Consider the following 9,850-nt stretch of genomic DNA (forward strand, 5'->3'; position numbering starts at 1 on the left):
TCCTTAGGGAGACACCATTTTCATTCATGTTTATTTTAAAAATAAATACTCTGTTCTTCACTTTCAGACTGGGGTGGCGCTGGACAGTTAGGCAGGGAGGCCTTCCTGGGTGGGCAGTGCCGATGGGAACTTCTGACACGCCCGAACCCTCCCCCGCAAATGCCTGAGATGCCTCTCATGGCTGTTCATTCTGGTCACCAGCCATGCGTGGCTGAGGACGGGAACTCCACGACCATGGGCTCCTGACTTGGGGCTCAGTGCCTGGGGGAAGATGGCCAACCCTCCACCTGGGGTCGGCCCCTCTCAGGCCCAGGAGCACTAGATGCAGGTGACTAGCACATCCACGGAGGTGGGCACCTCGATCTCCTCGAAGAGCACGTGGCCCTCGGCAGCGCCGGGGCCCCCTGCCTTGGCCACGGCCCTCAGCAGGTCCTGGGCATGCGTCAGGAGGTGCTGGTTCCGACGGTGGCCCAGTCGGCGCAGCGCTAGAATGGCCAGCACGTGGTCCCGCCTGCAGAGACACGCGGACCCTCACTGCAGACCCAGCAGCTTCAATGACACCCCAGACCCCGAGGTGAGGAGAACCCTGGGGGCTTGGGCTGGAAGTACGAGTGCACCCAGCATTCCTGGAGCCTGGTCTCGGAGAGACTGAGAATGAGCCTGGAGGAGCTGTGCTCCTGGAAGAGGTGGCTGGGCCTTGAAGGGTGCGAAGCCACGTGGAGCCAGGAGGGCCGGCCTCTGTGGCCTACGCAGAGGTTCAAGAAACCTAGTGGATTGAAGGATGCAGCAATGCGGCCACACGGGGGCGGGGCCGGGGGAGCCGCTGGCCTCAGAAAGGAGTCAGGGCCTCCCGCTTCCAGCCCTGTGCGGGAGCCACAGCCAGGCAGCACGCAGAGGCAGCATGGGGGTGGGAGGCCTGCGCCCAGTGGCATCAGGAGCTCCCCCTCCCCTCCCGAGCACCCCAAGAAGCTCGAAGCACCGCCCCACAAGCTAGGGAGGGCAGGCCAGCCCAGGGCAGGAAAACAGGGACGGGCCAGAAGGGGAACGTCGGGCGCTTGGAGGGGAGGGGTGGTCACTGCGGGCTGGGGGCCTGGAATTTTCCCCGGGGGGTCGGGGTGCAGGGCAAGGCGGTGGGTCCAGGAAGGAGCTAGGCCGGGGGTTTTCTGCAGTCTCCCCACCCTGGAATCTCCAAGGCCGTGGAGAAATTCGGGCTGGGATTTCCATGGGTACCATGACTCACCCCCCCCCCCCACCACACACCCGGGATCAAAGCCTCCTTCCTCCTGGCCAGGTCTGGGGCTTCCGGAAAGAGCCTTCTCCCAGGGGTGGGGGCCGCGGCCTCTCCTCAGCCTCTCGGGGGAGGGACGTGTCCCCACCATCAGACACGGGAGGAGAGTCTCCCACTCCCTTCAGACTCCAGGGGTGGGGACGTCTCTCCCCATCTCACCACAGGACTGAATGTGGATGGTGAGAATAGACCACGAGACCACGAGGGAAGGGCAGCCCCCATCCCACGAGGCTCCGCCACAGCCTGAAGGCCGGGGACCCTTAGCTGCTGCACCTGCACCTGCGCACTCAGGCCGGCGCTAGTCCGAGCCCCGCCCGGGAGGCGCCCCTTCCCCTCCCCCTCCCCTCTCCCCTCCCCCGAACCAGCTCGCGCCGCCCTCAGGCTCGTCGCCCGCCCACCTGCAGCCGCAGGGACACTTCTGCAGGCACGAGTCCCCTGACCCCAGGGCCCCGTGGGGCCCGCCAGAATCTAGTGGGGAACGGACCTGATGTCGGGGTAGCTCCAGATGAGTGTCTCCAGGTGCCGCCGGATGTCGTCTTTGTAAGTCTCGCCCAGTATGTCCGCCACGCACGGGATAGCTCGGCCCAACCAAGTGGCCTCAGAGCCCTACGGACACAGGGAGACGCGTGCGGGGCGGGCCACTGTCCCCCCCCGGAACCCCCTTGCCGCCCCTGCCTGCAGCCCAACCATTAGAGCCCCGTAGAGCCCTCCTGAAGCCACCACCGCGGTCCCACTGGGTTGCCTCCTGCATCGCGGAAGGGGACGCGGGCCTCGGCACCGTGGACTCAGTCGCAGCTCAATAGTCATCTTCCCTCCCCCACGATAGAGCACGGAGGTGTCTTCCAGAATCTGCTCAGATGGGTAAACCGAGGCCCCGCGGGCAAGTTCTGCCTGGAGTCGTACAGCGGGTGGGGGACCAGCTACCCAGATAAGAGGTGTATGTGTAGGGAGCAGACCCTCGAACTGCTCAGGGTCAGGGGCTCAGGAGAGGTCTTCCACAGTTCCCTCCCATCAGACGGGGCTGCGACCCTCATCCCTTCCCCACACACCCCACAAACTACATGCAAATGAATGCAAACGTATGCAAAGTGTCGTCCCCACCGGCCCCGCTCCGCTGGGGGAGAGTGTGCAGAATCACTTCCGACAAAGCCTGCCCCGCAGGGGCTCTTACAGGGGCGAGCGGAAATGAGAATGGGGGATGCTAGTGGAGGGTCCCCACGCTGGAGGCCCCCCGAGGAGGCCGGCACGCCGGGCAGCCAGACAGTGCTCCTACCAGGTCCTGGAAGGTGTTGCCAATGGCCTGGGCGTCCAGGCCCATTTTCTGGGAGCCACTCACGCGCTCCACACCCCGGAACCGCTCGCGGGGCCTCAGCGCCTGCGCCAGGTACTCGCGGACGACGTAACGGTGTACCTCCTGCAGAGTCTCCTGGGCGGCCAAAGCGGGGGTCTGGGTCAGGGTCAACAGTAGGGGCCCTGGGCATGCCCCCACCACAGCTCGCCCCCTCCCATACCTGCGCCCGGGGCGGGACCACATGCTCGAGGTGGCCGGCGAATGCCACCACCTTGTCCAGGAGGGGCTGCAGCATGTCCTGTGTCAGCCAGGCCTTGGTGCACAGGACCTTGAAGAGCGGCTGGGGGCAGAGGGGGTCAGGAGTCTTCTAGCCAGGTGTCCTCCCCACGCACTAGACCCTCCCCTGGGAGCCCCGTGCATGGCTCCTGACAGGGGTGTTTCAGGCCAAGGGACAATCTGTCAACAGGAAGAAATTCTGGGGAGCTATCTGACCCCCTCTCTACGGTACCTTGGTGACATCCCCTCTCCTGCCACAAATTATGTCACTAGGCCTTTCCCAGGGACTGCCTCCTCCAGGCCCGGAGCCCCAGTAGGCAGAGTTTGAGTTTGAGTTTGAGCCTCTAGCCAGGCCTTGCTTGGGGAGTCCTGGGGGGGCCTTGAGGGGCCGGATGAGGAGAAGTTCCTTGGACACACCCACTCTGAGACGCGGAGACTGAAGAAGGTAGTTGTTTCCCAACTGTTTCTGCTCGGCTGGGAACTTGTCTGGGTCCCCCGCCAGCCCCCCGACACACCACCCCACCCCAGCACTGCCCCCACGGTAAATGAATGCCGTGACTTGGGCTTCCAGGCTCCAGGACACAGGGGGCACCTGCTGGGCATGGAAAGTGGGGAGAGGAGGGTCCATTCCCCTCACCTGCACATCACCCTGAAAGCCCTGGAGCAGCTGCTTCTGAAAGGCGCAGGTGGCAGCCACCAGGGGCTTCTCCAGCTCTTCAAGGCTTCCTGGGAACCTGGCCAGAAGATGAGTTCTGGGGAGGGGCCAGGACAGGGGACAAAGTGAGCAAGGGGGAACAGGCTGGGGTCAAGGTCTGGCATACAGCCATGAAGACTGGTGCCACACCAACTCCATTCACTTAGACTATAATGTGAAGGGCAGACCCCTGGGGCTGGGAGCAGAGTCAAGTGAGGGGCCAGCGCTATGCCCAGACCATAGAGGGGCCGGGCAGTGGAGCGGTGTGGCCCCACCGCATGGCGGAGCTCCCCTGGGGCAGCGCTGAGCCGAACCTGCATCCCTCTTGGTGACAGAGCAGTGCAATGCAGCCATTCCTGACACAGGGGCCCCTCCTTTGAGCCTCATAACTGCCTCTCCAAATATTATAATGTCCCCATTTCACTGTTGGGTAAACCGAGGGCCAGGCTCTGCCCGGTCCCCAGCCCAGGGACACAGAAAGGCAGGCTAAATTTCCATCAGGGGCTTGGCCAGAGGCTGCCTACCGAGGAACAGAGAATGTTCCCTGGGGCTGAACCCCAGGGTTCCCCGTGCCCAGGGCCAGTCTGGCCCAGGTTAGGGACAAGAGAGTGCTCCAGAAGCAGTGCCTCGGCGTGGTCAGGCTTTGGGGTCACACAGACCTTGTTCACGTCCCAGATCCAGCCCGTCCTGTCGGTGTGACCGTGGACAAGTGGCATTTCCTTTCTGAGCCTCCACGTTCCCATCTGTACATGGGGACCCCACCCTTGCGCTGCAGCAGCTGATGCATCTTAAGTGGGGGGGACACTAACGCTTGGCACAGAAGGCGGACAGCCAGTGCCAGCCCACGGGGGGCCTCTGCCTTCTGGGGGTAGATAAACCCAGGCCCCAGCACGAGCAAAGCCCTGGGGGGGAGTGTCAGGAAGGGCTTCTTGGCCTCTGCTCGGCCTTGAAACTCCCCGCATCCCTTCCAGGGCCTCAGCTCTGCGGGGCCGAGACAGGACCCCACAGCGGAGACGGAGGCGGAGAGGCAAGCTATCCCTGGAGGCCTCCTGGGAAGGCCGCCTGAGGCCGCCGCGGTAGCCTTCCCGGTCCCGGTTCCCTCAGTTTGCGCGCCCCCTGCCGGCCGTGCTCGGCACCGCCCCTGCGGAGGAGCGAGATAAACCCACCTGAACTCCTCGCAAGCATTGATGTTGGCGCACAGGTTAGGCTCGCTCACCGCCCCCGACTCCAGGAAAGCCTTTTCAAACCTGGCGGAGAGGTACGCAGTGGTCTTGGAAACTCTTTCTGGCTTCTATGACCTCGCGTCCGCCCTCCCTCCGGCCTTACGATGAGGCTTGTCCGGGGATCTCGGACACTGAGCCAACAGGATGGGCCCTCCCCAGGGACGACCACCGTCCACACCCTGGCCACTCCACCCACCACACCCCGGCCCAAGATGCGCCCCTACCTGGGCAGGAAGAGGCCAAGGGCCCGCGTGCAGATCTGCAAGGTGGTGGCCTCCAGCTCCGCGGAGATGACGCCGGCTGCCTTCACGTGCTGTGCCACGAGCTGAGAGCGATGCCACGCGCTGAAGGCGCGTCTGAGCCCTCAGTCCCGACGCCCCCAGCCCCCCACCTCGCGGCCCCGTGATGTCTCCAGCCTTCCCTGCCCTTCCTCGACGTCTCGCCTGCAACTTCCAGCGGCCCCAGCCTCGAGGTCAGCCCTCCCAACTCCCCCCACCCACAGGGCCGCCTGCTAAGCTGGGAGCTGTGGCCTGGCGCTCCCAGCTTGGCCAGGCAAGCCGAGGGCCTCTGATCCGGCCCCACATGGGGCCTCAAGCTCCCGTCTAACGGGGAGGCGGTTATGACTATTTTACAGCTCTGGGTGTCTCTACCGCCTGAGGCCCAAACACATGTCCCTCCTTCTGGGCGCACCATGTGTACGTCGACGGACAGCGACGTACGGTAGTGGCCCTGCAGCACGTCGGGGGCCTCGGCAGCCACCCAGCGACTCTGTTCTTCCTGCAGGATGCCATCGAAGCAGCTCGCGATCTTGGTCTGTGCAGGGTAAGGAAGGGGCCGCGGTGAGACCCTCCCAGGAAGGAGGTCCCCTACCTCCCGAGCCCAGAGCCCCGTCACACGCCCTTGGAGACAGGGGCCACCCTGCTGGTGCACAGGCCCACGCCTGAGGGCACGGAGCCTCCCTGCAGTGGGGCGGCGGCGGCCACACTCAACCTGGACCCCGCCCCCTCCGGCCTGGCCCCTCGTGGCCCTTACCTCCAGGAAGCTGGCGTAGTCGCTCTCGAGTCGGGCCCACACATCGGGTGCCAGGAGTGGGGGCAGCGGCTCCGAGGGCAGAGCCAGGTCCTGGGAGCCCAGGAAATCAGGACTGGAAGGCAGGGTGGGGCCTGAAGTTCTGAGCAGAACTCTGATGGGGCAGCGGCTGCCCCTACTCCCCTCTGGATAGGCTCAAAGCCTAACGCCATCACCGTGAGGGCCCCGAATCTGGGCTGTTCACATCCTCAGCCCCCCAGCACGCCCTCCAGGTTTCCATGCCAGACACCCCTCCCCGCGGCTTCTGACTGCCGGACTTCCTGTTACCCTCAGCAATCAGGTGTGCATGCGCAGAGTGCATAAAGAGGGCCGTCCAGATGGACCTTGACCAGGTTGCCTCGGGTGTGACCACTACCCTCACGGTCAGGGTACACCCAAGACTGAACTCTAAACGCCCCCAGGACCATGCAGCTCAGGGACCAGCCACTATCCTGTCCACACTAGGGAGGCCCAGACAGGGGCGGGTACTTGTCTGAGGCCACAGGGCCTAGTAAGGAGCCCAGAACTTTGGCGCCCTCCTCCGGCTTGCCTGTCTGCCCGTGGGGCTGGGGAGCGCTCAGCGGGAGAGGTGACCCACCCCACGACGTTCTGCAGAGCCCTGAACCCAGGTGTCCATCCAAAGCGAGAGTGGGGCTGAAAGCCAGCTCACGCCAAGCGCTGTGAGCCCACGGCTGTGTCCTGCCTGGAGGGGTGCCCGTTGCTAATTCGCTCAGAGGCACCCTGTGGACTAGCTGGTGCCTAACTGGGCTCCCTGCCTCATAAGCAACCCCCGCCCCCCACCCGGATGCTTTCCAGCTTCAGGAACCGGCGGCTGATGGCCCCCTCCCCTCTCGGGAGAGCACCATGGTCTAGAACGGAGAGGAGAGAATGTCGAAGCCTCCCGGATATCGCCAGCACTCTCCGGGGAGGAAAAGGGGAAGAAAGGTGCCCTGTGCTCTTTAGAGCAGGTTCCTGAAGGCCTCTCATGTGGGCAGTTCCAGCCCCTCCTTGCCCCTCATGGCGTCCTGGCTGGGGCCTCACCTGCTGTAGACATTGGAGGCCCAGTCCAGCAGGATGTAGAGCTGCTCGCAGCCGTGGGCGTCGTGCGCCAGCTCCTGGAGGCGCTGGGCCACTGCGCCGTGGAAGGCGCGCCGGTAGGCCTCCCACGCGGGATAGCCGGCGGCCGCGTAAGCCGGGTGCACCTCCAGCTGCACCTTCTGCAGGTCGTGGCGAACCAAGCGGCCGAGCTCGTCCAGAAGCTGGGCCAAGCCGGACCCCGGGGCCTCCCCCGCGCTCACCTGCTGCACACGCTCCCGCGCGCTCCGGCGCACCGCGTCCTCCCAGTGCTGGCGCCAGTGGCGCGGCGTGCACAGAAAGTCGCCGTCTGCAGGGGGCTCTGGGTGGGCCTCCTCTTCCGCGCGCACCACGCGGGCCAGCTCCGCGAGCACGGCCGCGTCCACGCCGTCTGGGCCCAGGGTCTCGAGCACGATGGCGCCGATCTCCGCAGCCAGCCCGTCGTAGTGCAGGCACAGGTCCATGGCGCGCCGCGCAAAGCCCGTGGGGTCCTGCTCGAAGGTGCGCGAGGCTTTCTCGGCCACTAGCCGAGTCTCGAGGTGCCGCAGCTGCTCGAAGGCCGCCAGCAGTTTCCGCTCCGTGATGAGGTCAGCCACGGATTTGTCTTTTGCGAGGTCAGGTGAGAAGAGGGGCAATGAGGGGGACGCCTCAGCTAGGCCTGTCAGCCCCAATCCCACACATCCGGAGCCGGGCTGCCGGGCCCCAGAGCTGCATCTGAAGGCCTGCTCCAGGAGCAACAGCCCCAGGTGCCCTGTGTCCTTTGGAATCACCTTTGAAGAGGCAGAACCACAGGTCCCAAGCCTGGCTCAGAACAGCAATTGGGATCAGCCCCTGCCTTCCCGCTCCCCCACTCCCATTCCCACTCCCAGCTCTACAGAACTAGACCTGGTGGCTTCAAGTACAGTCCTGACTGCAGCTCCATTGGGGTCAGAGCTCAGGGTGGGCATGCCCAGGCTCCTGCCACAGTGTCCAGCTTCAGCACTTCTTGCTGTTCCCTGCTCTGGGCCAACTTCCAGCCCCTAGGAGCGCTCTACCTTCACCTACATTCCCCCTTCAGGGCCCTACTCCAATGTGTCCTCTCCTGGGCAGCCCCCTGACCTCTCCTCTGCCCCATGGCTCATAGGCACCCTCTGTGACGCTGTGATCTGAGAGGGCCAGTGCCTTCTCCACCACTCTGGTTTGGCCAGGAGCCAGGCTGTGGAAGCCTCTGGAGTCCTGGGGTCCTGCAGATCTGGGTTCACATCCCATTTTTCCACTTCCCAGCTGTGAGACTTGAGGCAAGTCACTTAACCTCTCTGAGCCTCGCTTTTCTCAGCTGCCCTTGTTGGAATGTTGGAAGAATTTAACGTGAGATTGTACAGGGGCAGGGGTTTGGGGTAGCTGGGGAGGAGAGCCTGTCAGGAAGCCTAGGCCCCACTGCCCCCCTCTCTGGCCTCGGTTTCCTCCCCCGCTTAGCAGTGAGGAAGCCCTCACCTTCTAGTTCCGCAGGCCCTGCCCCAGTGGATGACTGCGGGCTGACACCGTCGATGGCCCTTGAGGGCGCCTCCCGGCCATGGGCCACCCCTGGCCCAGTGGCAGCCTGGGTCTGGTCAGCAGCCGGGCCCTCGTCCCGAGCACGCCGTAAAGACCGGAACAAGAGGCGGGAGCTGCGCCTGAGCAGGCCTGGGTCCTCCTGGGGGGCGCAGCCCGAAGCCCACTGGCTTGCCTTTGAGAAGGCCCGCCGAAGGGTGCCCAGGCCAGGCCTCAAGCCCTCACGATGGGCGCTGGACGCATCCTCGCTGCTTGCCTTCCGAGTGCCCTGAGCTGGGATCTGGGGTACCACAGGCTCCCTGGGGTTGTGCAGCTCCGGCCCAGAGGCCACTGTCTGAGGCGACGGCATCTTGGTGGCAGCAGAGCTGGGGGCGAAAAGGAGGCTCAGGAAGCCCTGGGGGGTGCCTAGCCCCCAGGAGCAGACACAGAAACCCATGAGAGCCCTGTGGGATGTGCTGGGGCCCAGTAGCTTAGTCAGGGAAGCTTTCCCCAGGAGGTGACCCCAAGGCTGTCAAAAAGGAAATGTCACCAGGCAGCTCCCATGGCCAGAGCCCTCTTTGTGCCAGGCTGCAGCTACTTCTGCAGACACAGACAGCTGCTTCCATCAGGAAACTTTCCCTGACACCATCTTCCAAGAAGGTCTCCTCCAGGTACCCACCTCACCGGCTTTGCCAGGCCAGACCCTCCCATCGGAGCTGGAGACCCTCCCATCGGAGCTGGAGAACGCGTGGGTTCCGGGGCACAGCCCGACCCGCAGCCCACAGTCCCTGGGGCTGGGCCCAGAAACCACGTCCAGGACTTCCTGGACCTTAGGTCCTGAGGCTAAAATGCCCACCCCCTCCACAAGCCACTCACTGCCCCCCACCCCATCCTTCAGCTCACCCCCATTCAGCCATCAGGCCTAACTGCTTCTGCTCAAAGCGGAGCTCAGGGACCCCCGTGGGAGACCATGCCTTTTCCCTGGGTGTCTCAGAACTGGAGGGAGGTGGGGTCAGGCCGGAGGGGGCTGGCCTAGGCCACCGGGGGCTTATCGGGCCTTGCAGCCTGCAGGGAAGGTTGTGGGAGGGGCCGTGCTTCTATATTTAACCAGGGGTGGGAGGTTCCCAAGCTGTTTCTCACCCATTGCATCTCCTCCCCACCACCCAGGGAGGTATGCTCTGGCCCCTCCCCGACAGAGGGTGGGGAGGGGGTCCCCAGGGCATGGGGGTGCAGAACAAGGGCTGCCCCTGACCCACCCCGAGCGGGGCCCTCACCACCCGGGCTCCCCCAGGCTCCGCCCACACCCCACCCCCTTTCCGCCCAGCCTGGCTGTGTTTGACTTTCTGCCTTTAGGTTAAGCTAGGGGTGGGAGGAAGGAGAGAAACTTCTTGGCTGCTGGAACCTCCCACCCACCCCATTGTGTTAAG

The 9,850-nt window shown here is 64.6% G+C and overlaps 1 protein-coding gene across 1 annotated transcript; it reads right to left on the minus strand.

The window, feature by feature from the left end:
• Positions 1–318: 318 nt before the first annotated feature.
• On the minus strand, positions 319–8,793 carry EXOC3L4 (exocyst complex component 3 like 4; the record flags this gene model as incomplete). Its single annotated transcript, XM_079913470.1, has 11 exons — positions 319–511; positions 1,773–1,894; positions 2,562–2,714; positions 2,800–2,919; positions 3,493–3,607; positions 4,716–4,796; positions 4,997–5,097; positions 5,463–5,585; positions 5,805–5,916; positions 6,882–7,518; positions 8,388–8,793. 11 exons carry the CDS (start codon positions 8,791–8,793, stop codon positions 319–321), a joined length of 2,163 nt encoding a protein of 720 aa, XP_079769596.1.
• Between the last annotated feature and the right edge of the window lie 1,057 nt (positions 8,794–9,850).

This window comes from Stenella coeruleoalba (assembly GCF_951394435.1).
Source record: "Stenella coeruleoalba genome assembly, chromosome: 2".
NCBI classification, from domain to species: domain Eukaryota; kingdom Metazoa; phylum Chordata; class Mammalia; order Artiodactyla; family Delphinidae; genus Stenella; species Stenella coeruleoalba.